Genomic DNA, 23,044 nt, shown 5'->3' with positions numbered 1-23,044 from the left:
GTACAGATTTCCATTGTTCCATCCAGTGAACATGGGACCTTTCGTTATTGCTTATGGTCGTGGATCAAATGCAGCATCACAATGGCTCCTGTAACATCTTCTAGTTTACCAGCCAGTTGCGAGAAGGACGCTATAGGGCCCTACTGGCTGTCAATTGCAGTTTTCCTTGGTCTACAACTCCTTGATCTGTCTGAAGTAGAGCCTGTTTGATGAAACAGAGTACACAAGCAAGAAATAACACTTTGTGCAAATATTGAGCCTACCTGTGATTTCAATCTGATTGACCCCACATTCCAACATTCCAATTGCCCTTTCATCTGGAGTTAATTTATGTTTAGGCATAATTATCGGAACAAATTTCGACAAATACCCGTCCAAACACTATTGCAATCAATTATAAATTGAATGCACATTATATAGACTTTTCTTTATCTTTTTATATCGAATTTTATACAAATTGATAAAATAATTATCTGTATTCACAACTAAGTACTTTTAATTTATAAAAGTTGTGAACATGAGTTTTATTTAAATATCACCAAGTAAAAATAAATAGAAACGTTTTAATAATGTATATAAAATATTTTATTTATTTGCATATTTTAACATCACAATATTTAAATAGATAATGTATTTATAAAATACACACTATTTACAGGTTTATACGTATGTATCAAATTATCATATCCGCACATATCTAAAGACATTTACCCTCTCCAAAAGGCTCGACCGAGTTGGTTTCAAGATAGAACTCACCGTCAACCCTGAAAAACAAACAAATTTGACTCCAGAACTTTAAAAAAAAACATTCCAAATCACTTACGATTTATCAACTTTGAATCCACCCATAACCGATTTGACGTTAGAAGAACACTTTCCGTTCGAATAATTTTTGAAGCTGTCGCAGTTGCGGGCAACGAACTTGTTGTTCCTGATGGACTCGGCGAAGTACATGTACGACCTGCTGTGCGCACAAGTACCGGCCAAATCGATACCACATCCGGGTTGTGAGGATCCGCCGTTGGGGTAGTAGTCGACGTGCCCAATGGCGGCGGAAAAGCCGAGGAGACCGCCGTTGGTGTGGATGATGTGGACGAAGGAGGCGTCGGTGGTGTCCAGACGGTTGTCGGTGTTGCCCATGGTGAACAACGGGGAGGCCGGGTCCAAGCCGACGATGGTGTCGATGACGCCGTTGACACGGGCGCCGGCACATCCGGCAACGTGGGCACCCAAGCTGTGACCGATCAGGAGGAACTGGGAGCTGGCGAAGCCGTAGTTGGAGATCAGGTCGTTGATGAAGTCACCGACGGCCTGGCCGATGGTCGGCACGGCGTTTTTGGCGGTGAGGTAGTTTTTGTTGGCCGGTCCGCTCCAGTCCACCACGAAGACGTTCACGTCGTACTTTTCGAGGACGGCGGCGGTTATGAGCCTGTTGACGGGGCTTTGGTAGTCGTTGTTCCAGCCGTGGCTGATGAACACGTTGCTCCTTTTGTTGCTGAAGTATTGGTTGCTGGCCAGTGATGCGGCGTCTTGCACCTTGAGTACCACGGGGTTTTCTTGGTTGTTTCTGGTGTAAAGGTAGAGGGTTGCGTCGTTGGCGGTGGCTTGGAGCTCGATTTTGGAGTTCACCAAGTCCTCCACCACGTACACTTCTGGCTCTTTTTCGACTAGGAGATATGTACGGGCATTACGTAGGTCTTCCTGAACGTGCGACAAAGCCAGATTTGCCTTGCCCGCTACAAATTAAAAATTAACACTCCATACTCTATACACACACTCACACACAGATTACACGAACACGGTATGCGACTTAAAATTGTGAAATATTTTATACACAATGGATTTTATCAATCATTAACCTTCAGAAGGTCTTGTTGATATTTACATCTCGTACAAGTTTTGACATGGAATAATTTAGATAAGACAATTTCTTGAACAGATGTGAATTTATTAGACCCTCAAATTAATGACAGTGTAATTTAATGCAAATGAATGGGGGATTGGGGATAAAAAACGGTGGGTTTTAAGATAATGCACACTAAAAATAATAGTTTTACATACCGGGGGTGGCTGATACGAAGGCGATAAGTGCAAAGGACGCTACAAGGAACAGTTTCATTTTGTCACGGTTACTCGAATGTAAAGATCGTGGCATTGGGGGGTTTATATAGGTACTAACCTTTTGATTAAGACAATCATTATCATCATTGATAAGTTCTAATTAGCATTATCAAGATGAGATTTAATTTTTAATTATCAGTTATTTGAATATTAACTTGTTTGCTGATAGTATTCAAATCACCACTATTGTATGAATAAAAAACTAATTGTGTGATTAACGGTGAAATAACACAATTTTGCTGGAAAGTTAAATCGTTGTTATTTCGGCGTTAATATCCAATTATTAATTTAGACGGGATAAACTCGGTCTGGTCTGGAAGCCTGCCTAAATGCCGGAGAGTGGGTGCATAATCATTTGATCCTTCACTTTTTGGCTTTAATCCGATACTTTTAAGATTCCCTAATGGTATAATGGAAGGTATTAAAAGATATTTATAATTAATACCCGATACAGGATTAATATGAATTTAGATTTATCGTAACAAGCCAATTTACTTAACTCAAGACAGGATTTCAACCCACCCATTGACACACGTAAAAATTGAAGAAGATTTAGGGCGTATAATTTATTCGTTTCAAACACCACAGGTGTCTAAAATTGGAGTTATGAAAAGGTGAAGGCATTTCCGTTTTTGTACGTAACATTAACGACCCTTTTCATTAGATAAAATTACAAATGTCCGGGCGGTATATCCGCATTTGATAATATATTGCGGTGGAAGTCGATTTATCAACTCTACGAATTTCACTAGTCGAAAGTCGTATTCTTGGCATTCAATACTTTCTGATTTATAAATATTATACGGGCCAGTCACTGCTCATCTGGAAACTTGATTGGAGTTTTAAAGGAAGATCTAATCGGGCAATAATTATTAAGTGCCGACAGACAGGGTGAAAAAAGTTAGTTCCATTAAGGGTTTTTTTCTTACGGTTTTTAATTAAGGCCGTTTTAGTTTATAATCAGGTTTCTCACGTTTGTTTTAAAGCATTCGATTCTGTTTTTTTGGTGAAATTAGGTGATTAATTTTTTGTATGTTTGATGCATAATTATGACTTAAATTCTTTGGCTTATTATAGATTAAATTTCGATGTACAAATACTTAAATCGTTAATTCATTCTATTAAAAATAATTTTAATCCGATTGTTATTTATCGTTAAACCACAGGATTATTTACTGACTGGAAAACAATTTTGTTTACGCAAAAACATTTGATTACGAAACAGTAACTTTTACTTATCCACTTAAATCAGGATCTTTGTCTCAAAAGATAATTATTTATTGCAATAAACCGAATAGAGTTCAATGGAATTATGGCGAAATCAATTTCACTTAATCTTATATTAATTAAATGAGGCATCATCTGTTCAATTTGTTGAAATATTTAAGCAATGCTGGATTTTGCACATGATTAATTTTGTGGATATATTGATTTGAATTTACCCAATGCTGTAAATTTTAACTCCATTATTTTTATAATAAAAACATGTGATGTATTAGTTTTTTTTAAATAACAATAGAACAGTAATATTATAATCACACAACATGTTCACAAACTGCATTCAATTATTTATATTTTATATATTGTTTCGATGAAAAATATGGGATTAACATTAATGAACTTATCAAAATTCTGTTTGTATATATATAATCTATTTGTTTAATATTTTATAGGCTGCACATAACTGGGCCCACGATAAATAATTATTTCCTTTTGTATTATTTTACAACAATGTGCTGATTTTAAATGGCTTTATTTACCTGACTTGGGCACACTTGAGATAATTGACATTCAAATTATACTCTTAGATTTTTGATAAATTGTTTAATTAGTTTTGTATCAAAGTGTCAAATTTTTTGTGATAGAACCCTAAAATTAACGTAGGTAAATTTAGAACTTTGTGGGACATGTTAATTTTAAAAATTTACTGTTTATTCATTATTGAATTTATTATTTTAGTTTATACCAGTCCTGCCCGGTGCTTTTGAAAGATTTATTACACGTACAATATCAATGATTTATTTTTTCCCAGATGATTAATAATACTATTAAGAATGTTGTGAAAGTTTTTAAATTTGTTTTCTTGTCGCAGTCTAAACTAAACAACAATACGAGAGAGAGAAACTTCCCTGCAATAATAATCCCGGAATCTGGTTCTAATCCAAATTGATTTTATTGTGCTTTTTAAATCTTCTTTTTTTCCTATAATATTTTCTTTGTTGTAACATTTCTTGTGGCACAAGGAAATTACGAAAAAAGAAGTTGTGTCGCAAATAAGAGATTATATCTGTTCCGTGAAATCGATATTTTTTATCAAAATAGACAAAAACAAGTAATTGTAGTAATCTAACATCTGTTATAGTGTTTTAACATCTGATGAGTTAGATTTTTATCAACGTTTTACGTAAGTAAATAATTAATTTTATTAAAACGCCAACTGTTTATAAATAGATCTGATACTTGTAAGAGATTAAAAAAGTTCAGAAGGAACAGGTTGTTTGTTATGGATTCTACAAACAAAACTGGACCATGAGATTAGAATCGAACTTCGAATATCAATATCTGAGGTAATGAGTTTTAAAAAACTTTGGCACAATATTCTGAAGGATTAATTAGGTACTAGATTACATTTTTTAAATAATCGATGGATTTAGTGTTAAAATAATATTGACTATGATGTGTTTTTGTTTCCACCAGATATGTCTGTTTTATACGAATTGTACCTCATTATTTTTTAAATTTAGAGTGCAATTAAATATTGTATTTTTGCAGTAATAAAAAACAATACACAGTCGACATTTAAAAATTGGAATATTTTATTTTTAGTTTTCACTATTTTTCACATTTTCGAAATATAAAAATCAGAGTTTTAGTATTTTTTAATCATTTACAGATATCAGGTATTCCCAAATTTGATTGGTCTGCCATCTGTCGGTTGTAAGTTTAGCTACTCCGCTGTAAGCAAATAATTCTAAGTATTCAGCCAAACCTAGTGAAGGTAGACACATAGATAGCGCTTACTTAAGCTCAATTTAAAATTGATTTTTCGAAATCCAATTTTTTAAACTCAATTTCCTATTAAATAAATAATATATAATATTTAATACTCGTTTTAAGTAATTTAGAATAAAAAATTCATATATTAATTGAAAAAAGTATGTTGTTCTTTCAGAATTTTTTAATTAAAAGCTTAAGTTCTAAAATTTAATTTGTAAATGTATACACTAATTAATAAATTAATAACCTATATCAGCAATTTTTATTTTTGATCTTTATACCAACAAAATTTGGTACATTATAGTCCTCCATGGGAATTAGCGACTGCTTGACCTCTTCTGCTAAATTCTAACATCGTTGCCTACACAGTCAAGTGCAATTAAAATGAACCTCTTTCTATTCATAAATTTAGTTTATATTTATTTAGGAAATTTGGTGTTACAAATAAAAATTCTGTAGTATTAAGTGGCATTTATTTCATCTTGAATTTTCTGTTTTACCTGTTCCAATGTTATCAAGCCAGTTATTTTCAATGTTTTGGACCTTGATTTAAATCCCTAAAAAGTTTGTTTAGCATTTTGAAATATTTATACACATCACAAAACTGTACCTTATCAAATACTACATCACTTTTCCTAAGACCCAAAACTGAGGCCATGTATTTTACTAATTCCGTATTGGCTTCCCCCTCACTTGGGGGAGCATTGATTTGTACGCCTACACCTTCAGATGTAATACCTTTAAAATATTAACTCATAAAGTAATTTTATAAACATACAATCAACAGTTTACCAGTTATCGCATTTTGTTTAGCACCTGGTTTTGCTAATATTGAAATAAGGATGTTATCAGACTTGTCCTTTTGAATTGGACCTAAATCTTCCTAAAAATAAAGCTTTACAAAGTGTTTCAATACTTACAATATAATTATTACTTGAGCAGGTTTTGGTTGTTGTTTTTCTGCGGCTTTGCCTTTGCTTTTCTTAGACATGTTGGCTATCAAAATATTTTCTATTTTGCCACAGGAACGTCCCAACCTCAATGAAAACATTTACCACATTTGTTTGTTATTATTTATCTATGAAGTAGTTTTAATATTTTTGAAAGCTGTTGTGACATGACATTTTAAGGTTATGTTTACGGATACAAATTTAATCCAATTGGATAAGACAATAAGTATCTTGTGCATTTACTCCTTTTTAAACAGAGGAGACTTTTTTAGTGGCCATTTATCCATTTCTTAGTTGATTATCAAAGAAATAAATAATTAAAACTAAATTTTTATAAGTAATGATCTTTTGATTCCATGGAAATTATTACCAACAATTTTGCACTCAATCAACCAATCACAGATTAGCAACCATAACACAGAACACCGGAATAATATCTCACCAGTCATAGAAATTATGCGCATACAACTGCGCATATTTCAAGTACAAGTAAGGAAAGCTATACATACAAATTAAAAATATAGTAAGTAAATAATTTCCTTACATTATGTGCCACATATAAAATATAAACTGTAAAAATGAATATAATTTAATTTGTTTTTATTTGTATAGTTGTTTGTCATTAACATTCCCGTACTAAAAAAAGGTTATAAATAAACGTATATATTCGCCTTTAGTTGTTAACGAGAGGTGATAAAACTCGTGAGCAATGGAATTTCACGAGAGTTTAAATTCTAGTCATTTCTATTCAGTGCTATCATGGTAGCTGGATAACCAATATTGCCATAGTTACAATGAGTATTAAATGTTTTTAATTAAAAACAACTGCCACTTCACAATTACAACATACGTCACTACAACATTCACAATTCAATAATGCCTAAAAAAACAGAAAACACAAAAGCCGTAGCGGCCCGCGAAAGGAAAAAGAACGCCAAAGAGGCAGAGATAGCCCGCAAACAGAAGGAAGAGGAGGACGCTTATTGGAAGGATGATGACAAACAAGTACTGAAGAAACAACAAAAAAAGGTAAAGCTGTCAATTAGTCCTTCAATATTCCAACTGAAAATCATTGTGTTTGCAGGAGGAGCAGGAGCGTAAGAGACAGGAACAATTGAAGAAGAAGGCTGAAGCCAAAGCGCTGTTGGAAAAGGAACAGGCGACTATTGTCAAGTCAGCCAAGGCACCGCCACCACCAAAAATAACCCGAGCACAAATTGAGAGGCAGCAACAGTTAAGGCAACGTGATGAAGAGAAGAAAAAGGATACTCCAATTACAACACATTTGGATGCACCACTGGTTGAAAACGTGAATAGATTAACTATTGATGGAGATGAAGCCAGAACTGTCAGCGAAGCCATAGCTGTTTTGAGGTAACTTACTTATTGTTTTAGGCTTGCCACAAGAGATTCCAATTTTTTTTTTGTTGTAGTAACTCTCCTGAAGAGGTTGACAAGCATCCAGAGAAGAGGATGAAGGCGGCCTACACGGCGTTTGAGGAAAGAAGGTTGAAGGAATTGAAGGTAGAGATGCCAGAGTTAAAATTGTCACAAATGAAACAGTTGATTTGGAAAGAATGGGGCAAATCGCCTGAAAATCCTTTGAACCAAAATTAGACCATCATTTGAAATGTGACTGCAAAATTGTTGTTCTATAGTATTTTAACCAATATCTATCTTATCAAATGATGTGTTTCTAAAAGTTTTTTATCCCTCACATATTTATTTTTAATAATAGCAATAAAATTACTTAATTGCCAGTAAACTGAACTATAATATTTTTACTAATATCTCCTATTTGTTAAATTTTACTGGCATTTACATAAAACTTAAGGCACTTCATTTGATACTAACTTTATTATTTAATATTGTCTTCATCATGTGATCAACCAAAATAGATCTTTAATAGAATTAGTTTATCTTAGATATTGTTAAATACTATAGACATGTTCCTTTTTATATTGTTACACAAAAAAAAATGAATATTCTCCCTTTTAAGAACAGTCCTGGAATTAATAGACATAAAAATCCCCGTACTAATTTATTCATAATATCAATTATAATAATATATTAAGGGAGCATTTAATAAATAAATATTTGAATTAAACTGTGTCTTATTTAGACTGTAATTAGTTGACCTGTTTTACTAAAAATTATGTACTTTAAATAATTGTTTGTAAAATAAATAAGTGAGAACACTAAATATACTTCTGTTACTTATATTTTGAAATGTAAAATAAAAGGCAATTATGGTAAGGTGTAACAATGATACTAGGTAGTTTTTGTACGTTCGAAGGTTCATTGTGTATTCATTGCTATATATAAGGGCTTTTATAATTTCCTGTATAACAGGTCACCATAATATTCACAATATAATAATGCCTAAGAGAATTGTAACGACTCACGAACGAAAAAAAACGTCAAAGTGGCAGAGATAACCCGCTGAAAAATGAGGAGGATGCTTATTGGAATGATGACGACAAGCAAGTAGTCAAATAATAGCAAAAAATGGTAAAGCTGTCGATAAATTGTCCAATATTCTAACAAGAGCGTAGGAGGGAGAAACAGTTCAGGCTTAGGCTAAAGCACTTTTACAAAAGGAACAGGCGACTGTTGTCAAATCAGCTAAAGCACCACCACCACAAATAATCTGGGCACAAATTGAGAGACAGCAATATTTAAGGCATCGTGAAGAAGAGAAGAAAAAGGATACATAAATTATAACATATTTGGATGCACCATAGATTGACTATTGAAGGTGATGAAGTCAGACTTGTCAGTGAAGCTATAGCTGTTTTGATGTAAATCATTTTTTGAGAGGTTCCATAGGATTTAAATTTGTTATTTCATTGTAGTAGAGCCGAAGAGGTTGATAAACATCCAGAAAAGAGGATGAAGGTGACCTACTCGGCGTTTGAGGAAAGTAGACTGAAACAATTAAAGGTAAAGATGAGAGTTGGGCATGGGCACAAAATCCCCGTACTAATTATTAATTATAACAATACACTAAGAAAGCATTTAATAAATAAATATTTGAGTTTCACTGTGTCTTATTTCAATTATAATTAGTTGACCAGTTTTACTCAAAATTGTCACAAATAATCGACAGTAAAATAAATGAAAATAATGTGGCGATGTTTTGAAATGTAAAATAAAAGACGATTAGAGAAAACACATTTATTCTCATAAATTTTTGACTGGAAGTTCTGGAGGTGGAACATCTGGAATTTCAGGATTCTTCTTAAAATTGGCGATTATCTGCTTGGGATCATTTACGTTCTCGTAATACTTCCCGAAGTTCCTCTGAGGCTCGCTGATCTCGCCCAGATTGCTCGTCTGCTCCTCCTTGTATCTATGATTGCTAATATCAGGACTGATGACTTCCTGCTTGTTCAGATACTGCTGGAAATACGGTGATGTGTAACGATTGTACTGGATATATTGTTCAATGGGCAGTTTTTGTACGTTCGAAGGTTCATCGTGTATTTGCTGCTGCGTGGCAGGAGTTTTTATTATTTCCTGTATAACAGGGCCTCCGTTCAGCTAAAAATAAAACAATAACTCAGTTAATTCACGTTTTATAATACCAAGGTGAAATCAAGGGCAATCATTTTTATACAATTGCAAGATGAAAATGTAAAGGTTAAAGTCAAGAACAATCCTTTTATAAAGCGCGTAAAAAAAAATGTTTCGAATTCGAAAATGCGAAAGGCATTTACAGGAAGTTGTAGTCACATGTGAAGAATTTCAATTTTAATCTATGAACATGTCTTGCGACACTTTCTTAAGGTGTTCTGCTTTCACCACCGGATTGGGCTAGATTTAGATGATAACCGAATTGGGGAAGGTTCTAGTTGATACTCACAACTGTAAGTGGTTGGATGCTTGGTGTGTTGGGTTGCTGTAATGGAGTGTGGTAGATCAAAGGTGGGAACGCTACTCCAACGGATGTCGTTCTTATCACTGGTTCATAAACGGGGATTGCGTGACTAGGGGATAAATTCTTCTTTGTACTAATTAGCACGTTGTATATTCTCGGCCTTTTTGGTGTGCAGACACTTACTAATATCAACGTGCTGAGCGTGAACAATCTGTACATGATTCCTAGAAAATATATCAGTCAATCCTGGATACATTAAAAGACCATAAATACAATTCTTAGACTAATTAAAGGGATGTAACAACCAATTTTGCCTTTGGCATGCCAATTATTATAAAATCTTCATAAAATTATGTATCCCACACACCCTCTAATAAATAACATTTTATTTATAGTCAAAGGGATTCCTAAAATATACATGGAGCTAAAATTAACGCGTGTGTGAGTGTCAAATCGAATAATCTACTTATGAATGTAAATGTTGTAGGTGTCGACTATGCTAAACTGCAATTGTTACAGGAAATGACGGGCGAATGTTACAATAACGCGTAGGCTTAGAACATTGCGTTTGTAGGCATTATGTTTACAAATGGTATGATGAAAAAGTGCCCAACATAATGTTTTAAGGTCACAAATAGGTGATATAACGAAATACGTATCATTTTTTATTGATTCAAGACAAATCCACTAGTGAAAGGTTCAACTGCCAGACGGTATTTTTAATAATTCATTTGGACAAAATAGCAATTGTATTACTTGGTTTACTAAATTCTTGCGGTCTTATAGTACTTTCAAGGACACTGTTTCTCTAGTTATATAACTAATCCGGAAATAAAAAATGGCATTTGCTCGTTATCAAGTAATCCCACCCAACCCATGTGTCCATAATTTTTTTTTATATATTAGAAATCGTGTGTCAAAATGTTTGATTATAAAACGATATAAACAATTTATAATTTGGTTGATGTGTAAACTGATTATCATTAAAATTGTACAAAATCAATAAAAAAATTATCACATTTAGTTTTAATATTATAAAATAAAATATTGCTAAAATATTCAAAATATTTGAAGCTAAATAAATGAATATATAAATAAATAAATAAAGATTGGTATTAATCAATATTTAAATTTGTCAAATAAATCATAAAAGGTGAAGGAACTTAATTAAAAAAAAAATCATTTATTTTTTTTTTCATTATAAATTTTAATTAAGCTATTTAATATGTTGATCTAAGATATAATTAAGAATTTAACAGTAATAATACAAGCTTTTTATGAAGATTATAAAAAATGTTTAATAGCTTTACTACATATTGTTTACGTTTTGTTATTTATTTATATCTTCTTTAATTTTTCTGTGAATTATAATAATAATAATATGGTAAAAGGTACACGCGTTTTAATATTATTTTCAATGTTAAAAGACTGACAAGAATGTATTATTAGGTTGTATAATTGTTTACTATTAAATTACAATAAATTACTTAGATATTTACATAAAATTGTAAGTTTTTAATTTTTCTACTTAATAAATTCACAATTAATTATTAATAAATAAATAAACCTGTACAAAAAATCCACGACAATTTCAACGACGACTCACCACAAAACTACACAATTCTCTCCATAATCAAAGACATAAAACTGAAACACACTTAAGGCAATAATAATGATTCACATCCCGATCCATAGATACATTTTAAAACCATAAAAACTCAACCACTCCAAACACACATCACTTTATTTACACTTTTCAATAATTTATTAAAGGTGCATTAATACCATTACCTTGTATAAATTGTTCCACCGCAATACTGCAAATAATTGCCTTGATAGCCACGAATGATCTTATATAGAATCATGCTGAGGCTGTATTATAACTTTACAGCCCATTTCATAAGCGTGCACACCAATCGTTGATTCGTTTGTCTCAATGTTTTGGTAGAAGTGAAACAACGTCTCACTCTTCTGTATTATTTTTTTGAGTGTGGGGGTAAAATTATTCAATAAGTTTGAATAAAATCAATAAACCCGTATAAAGTAAAATATTTTCCAACTTTTTTTGTTTTAATTTGAGATTACAAAAATTAATTAATTGCTAAATCAACAAATCAGAATAAAAACATATTATCATTTTAACAAAAGTTATTGAAATAATATATATTTTTAACAATTAATATGATATTAAATAAAAAAGTATTTTTCTAAAATGAATATTTATTAAAAATTAATTTTTTATTTGTTAACATATTCTACGCTCCTGACTTATATAACATTATAATTTAACAACCTGTATAAAGTAAATTTTTAAGAAGAAAATCCCTTCACTGAATGCAAAGCCTTGCTTAGCATGTATGGTATTTATATATAGATTTATTATTGAATAGAAATTTATCTCGACTATTTCAATACATATCAATTAGAAACGTATTGAATCCTAATGAATTCTAGTCGTAGTTTATTGTGTTGTGACAACTATGAAAATTCTTAATTGACATTGCTTTTAGATTATTCATTTACCTAAATAAATTTAACGATTAGATTTTTTTGCCTATTTAAGTTGATTTAATGGAATATTATGTTAATAATGATATTGAAATAATTTTTATATATAAATTGTATATTTAGGATTCAAAATTAAATTGTGGAAGTCATCCACATTTAGAATATATTGTAATTATGTATATGTAATAAAAAAATAATTAAATATCAAACAAAGCAGATAAAAAAAATCGTTGATGAACATTATATAATTTATTTATTTATTTTTTTAATTATTATTCATATTTTTATAAAATCAGAGAAATTTGAAAAATTTAAGAAGTTAATAATGATAATTACTAAAAATTAAATTTATTTTGATGTTTTGAAAATTTTTGTTCAATTTAGAATTTTAAAATTTAATTTCAAATCAAGTTAATACATGAGTTTCAATTTCGTGTAGTAAATACAAATTTCGTACACTTATTTCTTCAAAACTGCCTAATTTCTTGTAATTATTTTTAAAACATAGAATTACATTAATAGTCATAATAAGAAAATCGTCGATGAACAATTTAAATGATACATAATTTATATAATTTTATTATTATTCTTATTTAAAAAAAAAACAGAAAAATATGAAAGTTTCATTAGTTAATAATAATAATTACTGAAAATTGAATTTATATAAATGTTTTGAGAATTTTTGTACAATTTAGAATTTTAAAATTTAATTTCAAAACTAGTTCATACATAATTCTTAGTTTCAATTTCGTGCAGCAAATACAAATTACATAAATTCATACTTTCAAAATAGTAATTTTTTTTGTAATCATTTTTAAAACATACAATTATTGGTATAGCAAGATATATACAAATCTTTGAAAAAATTAAATGATACATTATTTATTTTTTTTAATTATTATTCTTATTTTTAAGAATAGCACAGAAATAAGAAAGCTTCAAAAGTTAATAATGATAATTGATAAAAAATGTGTATGATATTTATTAGTTTTAAATATTTTAACACGCCATAAATGTTAATACGTAAATTGGTTAATAGTTAAAAATAAAATTGTGATAGTGATAGAAGAAATTAAAAATAAATTTGTCCGGTTCTAAAAATTTATATCTAATGATAAAAATTTTATGCACCGATAAATGTTCTTTAGATTCAGAATGAATCGTTACATTGAAATCCATCTGAGGTCAGATGATAATGATCTTGGTGAAAGTGTACTTTACATTTTAATATTAAACAAATTTTATTAATTATTTTTAATGATGGCGCATTTGATTCTTCTAGAATAATGAGGACCTTCACCTCTTTAGAAAAAAAAATCGCAACAATCTAACGCGTTGATATCATCACCCCGTCAATCAGGAACACTACAATGGAAAAAATAGAATATTTATTTGTTTATAAATGTCTTATAATTAGGTTGACACACAAAAATCACAATCCAGTTCATTGTACGAGATAACCTTTGACATCACTATAAAACGATGAATGGCTGTAGGCTTTAAATTAAATTTGTGAAACATATCAATTTGATAGGTATGAAGATCGTGTACTTTGTGAGTTTTTGCATTTTGAGTGAAATCTGTTTGGCGGAAAGTCCGTCCAAGTCGCACACGACGATTGAGACCCAAAATGTGACCACATCAAGTAAATAAATGTGGCTTGCCGATTTATTAATTGTTTATTAATCGTTCTTCTCGTAGTTGACTATCACATTTTGCATAAACCGCACCACTTGTTTGTTGGAAGGTGTAAACCTGAGCATCAGGTGCTCCATCAGGAGAATATAATACTTTTGAACGATGGCAAGAGCCACATTTTGGCAGGAATCCGGGTAAGAGCATCTAAACATTACATTGACACGTTTTTGTAATAAATATTATAAAGTCACGATTTGTATATTTTTTAAAAACAATAATTATAACCTTATAATACATAAATAAAGAGGTCGAGTTGCATAATACATACACAGAGAAATTCAAACAAGTGTACAGTCTGTCTAGCATAAATCAAACTACTAATAATGTTCATTTCGTAAATTGGCATTTTTAAACCTACAAAAGATGGATTTAGATAATATTGTGTCATTATTCATGTTACCAATAAGCATTCATTCTAAATTTCTTTGATTTTTATACTACATTTTGTATAAATTAGCCATTTTCCAATGATTGATCGTGAATAAGATAAGTAATTTTCAAGGATTGTTTATTTTCATTAGTACCTTTGGAATATTCTCGAAATATGTTTTAGACAAACGTGGAAGGACCAGTGAATATAACCTGCGTTAAGATTTACGACGAAATACCAAATGGCGAGGGAGGTTATCCAAGTTTTCAAGGTGGAGGTGTCGGATATAACTACATTGAATTCAACGTAATGACCGAATATGGAAAAGGGTTCCATTTCTTTGTGCAAATCTATGGGGTGGACCTCGATCCAGATACTACAAATGGGACACTTCCTTTAAATAGGCCTGCGAAAAATGCCACGGAAATCACCCAATTTGACCTGCCGATTGATACTATAAAAAGCGGGAGAAAACCTTAATTTACTCTAAAAGTGTTATTGTATTGTATTTGGTATTTATTGTAACAAATTGTTTGTAACGTTACGTAACGTTTAATATCTATTTATTCTCAGTAAATGTAAGGTTTATTAAATATTTTATTTCATTAAAAAGCATTTATTACAAACTTAAAAATTCAATAATATAATATGTATTAAGTTTTCTTTAAAATCATTTATATTTGTGACTGGTTTTGGTAATTATAACATAGACAATCATCAAGCATCGTCAAATCAAATGTCAAAACAGGTCAGTTCTTTTGCGCAGAAAACAAAGAATATTATCAGGATATCAAGAAAGATCTACAGCACAGATCTGAGTACTTGATGATGATCTATAAAGACCAAAGCTGGTTACAAATAAAAATATTTTAAAGCAATTTAGTTTTTCTTGATGGGTATTGCTGTCTTGGACTTGGCTAGTGACAGTACTGAAGATATTACCTTTCTGGATTTGGTCCACTTCTGCTTCAAAATCTTGATATGATCTTTAACAATATAAATTTATATTTATAAGCCCAATTTCAACAACAATTTTCTTATAATATGAACATTATTGATAAAAAATGGTGTTTATTTGTGTCTAGTTCTGGTTGTGTCATTCCATCATCAGGGAAAAACATCAAAGTCTTCAGTTCTAGCGAAAAGAAAACAAAGAATATTATTAGCATGTCAAGAAAGATTTACAGCACTGATCTGAGTTCTTGATGATGGTCTATAAAGACTAAAACTGGTCACAAATAAAAACTATTTTAAAGCAATTTAGTTTTATTTTTATGGGTATTGTTGTCTTCCACTTGGTTAATGACAGTACTGAAAGGTATGTATCATTTATGGACTTGATCCATTTTTATTTTAAAATCCCAAAACAGTATTTAACAATTGAAAATTGTTTAACAATTGAATTGCTGTAAAAATTAATGAATAAAGTGTTCTATAAACGTTTTACCTTTTTACTACAACCGTTAATAGATGGCACGTGCAGACAAAGCGCTTGAATATTTTCGTGGTTACTGCACCACCATCTCGTGTCGCAACTCGTGACTAAAACAAGTGTGATCTTTAATAATTTTTTAAGTTATATCACATACTGCCACCTTTTGATTAAAATAACTATTTGAACCTTACACATTTTACAAAATGTGCCGTTTTGAATAATGAGATTATTTAAATAGGTTTATTGATTTTATTTAATTTCGCTCGTGATATAAAATACATTCAAAATGCGTAAAATTTATTATAGCTAGATGGATTTAATCGTATTATTTACGGAAATTATATCATTTGAAAAAGTTTTATTGTCGGCGGCAAAAAATAAATTACGTGCAACATTTGACAAATTTAATTTTCCACAATAATAAAAGTGTAATAACTTTTAATTTAATTAAGATAATTTTGATATTTAAAATGTAAAAATACAACGTAGTTTGAAGCGGTTCTAGTGGCCGTACTGCTACATTTAGTTCTGAAAAGCGGCTTCTGAAAATTTAATTAAAGTTAAAACCGACTTTTAATTAATTCATTCAATTGTGGTTTTGCGAATGTGAATGAATTTGTCAAAGAATGCAGTGATTAACAATATTAAATATTAACACATATAGATTTGATCTTCATTAGCGTTAATAAATGCGTGATCACATCAATCGTTATTCGTTTCAACCAATTTAATTTTTCGCTTATGAAAAAAAAAAAATGGCTTCATTATCCAATGTTTTATGGAAATAATTAAATTTTTAATTAGGGTATTTTAAACATTTTTAAAAAATGTCAACAAAAACAGCCTCTCCCCGAGAGTCGTCTCATTTGTTGAGCAAAGAAAGGGTGACAACCCTTACAAGGTGCTAATATTTTCAGTATATTTCTGCACGCATTCAACTTTTCAGAACGTCTTAGAGAATTATGCGATAATCTAGGAATATTTAAGAAAGTTCACAAAGTTTGAACAATTATATAACTTAATTGCAGACTAATTTACATAATGTGAGTCTCAATTTACTCTTGAAATTTAACTTTAGTCTGGTTGATGCTTAATTGTCTTACTACATTATATTTATATCCAGTACAAACGATTTTAAAACTTACAATTACGAGCACAACTAGGAAATTTAGCATAATTTACTTTATTTATTTCCACCATCAATATTATTCTCTTAAAGCCTGTGTCAGATTTTTTCAACTAATCACCGCATTTCTTGACCTAAATTATTGTGTAGACTCTAACGATAATGGTTCTAAATTAATTCTAAATACATTACTTACATTATTGGCAAACTTACTTATGCTCTTTCTAATTATGCTGTATATATTTTTATATATTATACTCTTAAAGCCTTTGTCAGATTTTTTAAAGTAATCACAACGTTTCTTGACTTAAATTATTATATAAACTCTAACCATAATAGTTGTGAATTAATTCTAAATACGTTATTTACATTATTGGAAATTATGGTCTTTATTTTTTAATATTATTCTCTTAGAGTGTCTGTCAGATATTTATAACTAATCATCACGATTCTTGATCTAAATTATTGTGTAAACTCTAACAAATTATCGTATTCAATTAATTCTAAATACATTACTTACTTTTTTGGAAAGCTTTTTTATACTTTGTCTAATTATGGTCTTTATTTTTTTTTATATTATCGTCTCAAAGCCTCTGTCAACTTTTTTTAACTAATCACAACGTTCTTTACCTATATTATTGTGTAAACTTCGGTGATAAAAGTACTGAATCAATTCTAAATATATTATTTACATAATTAGAATTTTTTTTTTTTTAAATTATGCTCTATCTAATTATGGTCCTTATTTTTTTAAAAAATTATTTTCTTAAAGCTTGTGTCACGTTACTAGATCTAAATTATTGTGTAAACTCCGACGACAATAGTACTGAATTAATTCTAAATGAATTACTTACATTATTGGAAAGCTTTTTTATGCTCTATCTAATTATGGTATTAATTTTTTTAAAACTATTCTCTTAAAACTCCTGTTAGATATTTTTAACTGAAAACCACATTTCTTAACCTAAATTATTGAGTAAACTGCGACAATTTAGTGTTGTATTAATTCTAAATACAGTACTTAATTTATTGGAAAACTTTTTTATGGTCTATTTAATTATGGTCTTTATTTTTTTTAATATTACTCTTTTAAACCTCTGTCAGATTTTTTTTAACTAATCACAAAGTTTCTTGTCTTAAATTATTGTGTAAACTCCGATGATAATAGTATTGAATTAATTCTAAATATATTACTTACATTATTGGCAAGCTTTTTCATGATCTATCTAATTATGGTCTTTATTTTTTTTTTAAATATTAATCTCTTAAAGGCTCTGTCAGATGTTTTTAAACTAATCATCACGTTTTTTGATCTAAATTGTTGTGTAAACTCTAATGATAATAGTACTGAATTAATTCTAAATATATTATTTACATTATTAGTAATTTTGTCTATTTACACTGTTAATTTTTTAAACATTCTACTGTGTCAGATTTTTTTAACTATTTACTTTTCTTGAACTAAATTATTGTTTAAACTCTAACGACAATAGTATTGAATAAATTCTAAATGCATTATTTACATTACTGGAAAGTTGTTTTTGTTCTTCGCTGTTATTCTTTTTAATGTTACTCTCTTAAAGCCTTTATCTAGTTCAGATATAAATATTGATAAATAATGGTGATTATGTCGTTGACTAAAAGTTAATCTAAACAAAATTACGACTTAAAAGTTAAACGTCAAAACCGTAAGTTACTCTTTCCACTACTCAATAGTTCATACAATATTTATGATATCATGTCGAAACCTTTTTTTCTTGAAAAGGAATCCGCTATATATAGTTTAGTTATTGTTTACCCTAATCGGGTTTTCCGGTAAATAAAACTAAATTATTACAACTACAAATGAAAAAAAAAAAAAGAACGCCGGTATGTTATGGTCTAATCTTATTTAAAGAGTAATTGGGCCGTAATTTGTAAAACAACAACCGTCTTATTTATTATTGAGCGGCTTCCGTGACTGTACCTCGAAGATATCGACGAATTGTAGACATAATACCAAAAAATCACGTCCCAGAGTAAACAAAATTGTTACAATTAATAATGAATAGCCTCCATGTTACTGCGGGTTTGATGTGAGGGAGACACTAAAGATTTTATAAAATATTTATGAACTGTTCATCGAGTTTCTCGTTTTTGTTTTTACTCATTTATTTTTTTATTGATACAACCCGAATCAGTATTAATCGTGGTTAAAAAAGTTGTTTATAATAATATTGAATGTTGCCTAAATTGAGCCCTCTGCAAGTCAAATTTACTAAAGTAGTTAATCATATCGTATTCATTTGGTACGCGTATTATTAGGGGAAATGACCCTAATATAGGGGTGTTAGAGCATTAAACGTGATGTTCAGGGCTGGTAGAATAAAGATTACCTCTGTGTTGCCTTATTTGCGTCAATAAGCGAGTGCAAAGCTTTGTATAAGGACATTAATTTGGATTACCACTAATAAAAATAAATGCCTAAGTATTAGATTAAAGGTTTAAAATAAAGACATTTCGGGTTTTTTTGTGTTAATTAAGAATCATTGGGAGACGTATTAAAGCAAACACGTTTCCTCTTTAGATTTGACGGTTTATTGCCATTATTATGAGGCAAACGAATCAAAGTGACGAGTTTTAAAGCGTTTGATGGCTGTCTGCAAGTTGCAACGAAATTATTTTAAAATACGTAATGATAAAGTTGACGAAAAAGATTGTGTTAATCCCCACCTGAACTTTGAAAACTTTTTCCTGTTAGGTAATTTTTAAAGCAAAAACATGTTTACTTAAAAACTCAATGTTTAGTGGTGAGAGATTTAAATTTCGAGGTAATTTTTATTATGTAAATGCGAAAATATATTTCCGTTGGGAGTTACACGCACCAATCGAAAACAGATAAACCTCAAGTGCTTAAATAGATTGCAAATTCCGAAATCAAATTACATATATGATGAATTATTCAGAAATATGGGGAATTCAACATTATCTTCGATAATAAACTGGCATGGGGGGGCTGCGACTTAACTCGAAATATACAGATGTTAACTTACACATTCACTATACACAAGAATCATACATCAAGACTAGACATAAATAATCTAGTTCTTCGGATTCAACTGGAGTATATATCACAGATGTCACGAAATACATACGTAGAAAGAATGATGGTCATTAATGTTAATATGTATTAAAACGTACAGAACGTTAACCCGCTTTAAGGGCTCTATTATTCAATATTGCTTAAAAATTTAATTGCACGCTTTCGAAAAGTTCACGTGAAAAATGTTACGCTGTTGACTTACGGTCTATTACTATCCGACCAATTTTATATAACTTTAGAAAAAAAAAAAAAAACACGAAAGGAGAATGTAACAAATTGATTTTATTCAATTAAAATTAATTTAATTTATATGTTGAACATTTTTGTGTGGATGTTTATGAATCCCAAATAACTCATTACCAATGATTACTGTTCGATTGTTTAGCTTATTTTAACGTTTACTTTGCTGTAGTTTGTATGCATAATTGAGAATGTGTTAATTAATACATCATTAACAGTCATTGTACAATTGTTAGAGTTTGTATTCTAAACAATCATATATGTTGACCATATTGCTTGCATTTGCAACTGATTAACATTCGACTGTAACACATCAACTTAAACACACATAATTGGTTACAAGTAACAGCAATTAGATTATAATCCTATACAAACACATAAAAACTAATTATTCTATAAATTAAAAATGGTCATGTTAATTGTTGAAGAATTATTTTACTTTATTAAAATTTAGAAAGACGATTTAATTAAAATTAATCCTCAGTGTATAAATATTTATGTTTATAAATTCGTCACCGTCTTAAAGTTCTAACGATGTAATATATCGTTGAATTATTTATATCGATCTTTATTGGAGTTTAATTTAGCATCTGACAATTTGCGAGCAAAATTTATTGAGGAATTTAGTGCTAAATTATTTATTACTTTTAAAGTGTTTAGTAATTTTCTTGTTTATCCTCCTTTTTATGAATGTACACTTTCATTTTATCAAGTAAAATCACTAAAATTATTTTTTTTTTACTTTTTATAGTTGTTATTTTCCTTTGAAAATATAAAATTTTAAAGAACAAATTTATAAAATGATTTTATAAGGTAAATAAATTCTTCTCCTTTGACTATTACCAATACGTTCCTGAAATCAAAATATTAGTCAATTTGTTTTAAACACATATTTTATTATTTGTAGAATTTTGAATGGTATTAATAAAACACAACAACTTTACAATTAAAATATCATCTTGTTGTGAATATATACTTTCTTTTCATCAAATAAAATAATTTTTTTTACAAAAATATTTTTTACAGTTTATTCATTGTTATTATAGAATCTAGTGAATACAAAATGTTATATGATAAAATAGTGTAAATTAGTTATTTTTTTATAATTCTTAGAATTTATAAAATCAAAGTAAATATTTGCGAATTTATTTTAAATTTATTTTTTATCATTTCTACAATTTAAATTGATTTTTATTAGAATTTTATAAAAATTTTAAATAAACATTTTATTAATAAAATACAATAAATTATTTAATTTTTACATTATTGTTGATAAATATTGTAAAATTTAAAATTTTGAAAAACAAATTTATAAAATAATTTTTATGATAAATAAAATTGTTTTATAATAAAATACAATAAATTACTTTAAGGTGTTTTTTAAATCAAGAAATGTAAAGTATTGGTGAATTCATTTTAAATTTATATTTAAATTATACATCTGACAAAATATACTTAATGCTAAATTACTTCATACTTTTTCAGTGTTACAGTAATTTTCATGATTACTTAAAATTAAAAAATATTTATATATACCTATAATATTTAAATCTCAACTTTTTGTGATAAAAAAATAAATTTTAATATTTTAACATAAAATTAAGAAATGTAATGCTGATAAATTTATTTTAAATTTTACTTATTTATTTTATTATTTGTAAAACTTGACATCATTTTATGATTACCTTCCTAATTTTAAAATTAAAAATATATTTACATATATTTATAGCACTTAAATTTCATCTTTTTCTCAGTATATAGTTTGTTTCATTTTTATAATTTTAATATTTTTAACATGTTCCTTAAATCTCTGACGGAAAATATTGGTGTAAAATTTATATTTTATTATTTGATATTAATAAAATAAACATCTTTATCATTAATTTTTATTTAATTTATTAGAATTTTTTAAATTTCATCATCTGATAATTTGTGAGCAAAATATAATCAGGAATTTAATGTTAAATTATTTCTTACTTCTTCAGTAATTTTCATGATTACCTTATATATATATATATATATATATATATATATATATATATATAGTATTTAAATTTCAAGTTTTTGTAAGTATATCCTGCGATTAAATAAAACAGATTAGTTTACATGTTTTATTTGTTATTGAAATATGATAAAAAATCCTTAATTTTAATATTTCTAATATCTAAAATCAAATAAAATAAAATACTGGTGAATTTATATTTGATCGTTTATATAATTCTGAATAATTTTAATAAAATAAGCAACAACTTTGCAATTAATTATATCATTTTATTAGAATTTTCCAAACATCAACATCTGGAATTTTTACTGAGGAATTTAATACCAAATTACTTATCACTGTAATCATTGTATTGATTTGTAATATTTCCTTATATATTGTACAATTTTTATAAATCATTAGAGAGAATCCATTAAACATTTTAACTAAACTCGTATCAACATTGTGTAGAAGGAATTATTTTCTTTCAAACTTTTTTATTGAATAAAATAATAAAATATTCTTCTTGTTGTATAAAATTATTATAATATACCCGGTTTATGGGTTCTAAATGCATTTTTTATTTACATTTGGGACAGAATTGAATATTATACTGATTTACATTAAAATATTATTAATAAAATATAAAATTATAA

The 23,044-nt window shown here is 28.7% G+C and overlaps 5 protein-coding genes across 7 annotated transcripts in view; 2 read left to right on the top strand and 3 right to left on the bottom strand.

Annotated features, from left to right (window-relative positions):
* Positions 1-561: 561 nt before the first annotated feature.
* On the bottom strand, positions 562-2,136 carry LOC109608346 (pancreatic triacylglycerol lipase). The gene is made up of 3 exons (XM_020024767.2): positions 2,062-2,136; positions 824-1,736; positions 562-764 (listed from the first exon to the last, which is right to left on the bottom strand). The coding sequence occupies exons 1-3, from the start codon at positions 2,117-2,119 to the stop codon at positions 698-700; spliced, it is 1,038 nt and encodes a 345-aa protein (XP_019880326.2). The 5' UTR covers positions 2,120-2,136; the 3' UTR covers positions 562-697.
* Positions 2,137-5,577: 3,441 nt separating this feature from the next.
* LOC109608365 (UPF0235 protein C15orf40 homolog) lies at positions 5,578-6,264 on the bottom strand. The gene is made up of 4 exons (XM_020024790.2): positions 6,053-6,264; positions 5,911-6,001; positions 5,729-5,856; positions 5,578-5,675 (listed from the first exon to the last, which is right to left on the bottom strand). The coding sequence occupies exons 1-4, from the start codon at positions 6,167-6,169 to the stop codon at positions 5,580-5,582; spliced, it is 432 nt and encodes a 143-aa protein (XP_019880349.2). The 5' UTR covers positions 6,170-6,264; the 3' UTR covers positions 5,578-5,579.
* Positions 6,265-6,806: 542 nt separating this feature from the next.
* Positions 6,807-8,175, top strand: LOC109608359 (coiled-coil domain-containing protein 124). Its single transcript, XM_020024783.2, has 3 exons — positions 6,807-7,097; positions 7,153-7,442; positions 7,502-8,175. Exons 1-3 carry the CDS (start codon positions 6,945-6,947, stop codon positions 7,683-7,685), a joined length of 627 nt encoding a protein of 208 aa, XP_019880342.1. The 5' UTR covers positions 6,807-6,944; the 3' UTR covers positions 7,686-8,175.
* A 995-nt stretch (positions 8,176-9,170) lies between these two features.
* The window catches only part of LOC109608352 (uncharacterized), a 345,665-nt gene continuing 331,791 nt past the window's right edge, over positions 9,171-23,044 (bottom strand). The window contains exons 1-3 of one of the 3 annotated variants that reach the window (XM_020024775.2): positions 11,740-11,870; positions 9,934-10,172; positions 9,171-9,611 (exon numbers count right to left, since the gene is read on the bottom strand). In XM_020024775.2, the coding sequence (XP_019880334.1) occupies positions 9,252-9,611; positions 9,934-10,167 (594 nt within the window). In that variant the 5' untranslated portion in view covers positions 10,168-10,172; positions 11,740-11,870 and the 3' untranslated portion in view covers positions 9,171-9,251. The other 2 variants (XM_049970887.1, XM_049970885.1) reach the window with 2 other exon arrangements.
* Positions 13,967-15,452, top strand: LOC126266583 (probable salivary secreted peptide). The gene is made up of 3 exons (XM_049970888.1): positions 13,967-14,101; positions 14,158-14,288; positions 14,708-15,452. Exons 1-3 carry the CDS (start codon positions 13,993-13,995, stop codon positions 15,002-15,004), a joined length of 537 nt encoding a protein of 178 aa, XP_049826845.1. The 5' UTR covers positions 13,967-13,992; the 3' UTR covers positions 15,005-15,452.

This window comes from Aethina tumida, chromosome 1 (genome assembly GCF_024364675.1).
Source record: "Aethina tumida isolate Nest 87 chromosome 1, icAetTumi1.1, whole genome shotgun sequence".
NCBI lineage: Eukaryota > Metazoa > Arthropoda > Insecta > Coleoptera > Nitidulidae > Aethina > Aethina tumida.
The sequence above is the reverse complement of the archived record's forward strand: the minus strand, read 5'-3'. Positions and strand labels throughout refer to the sequence as shown.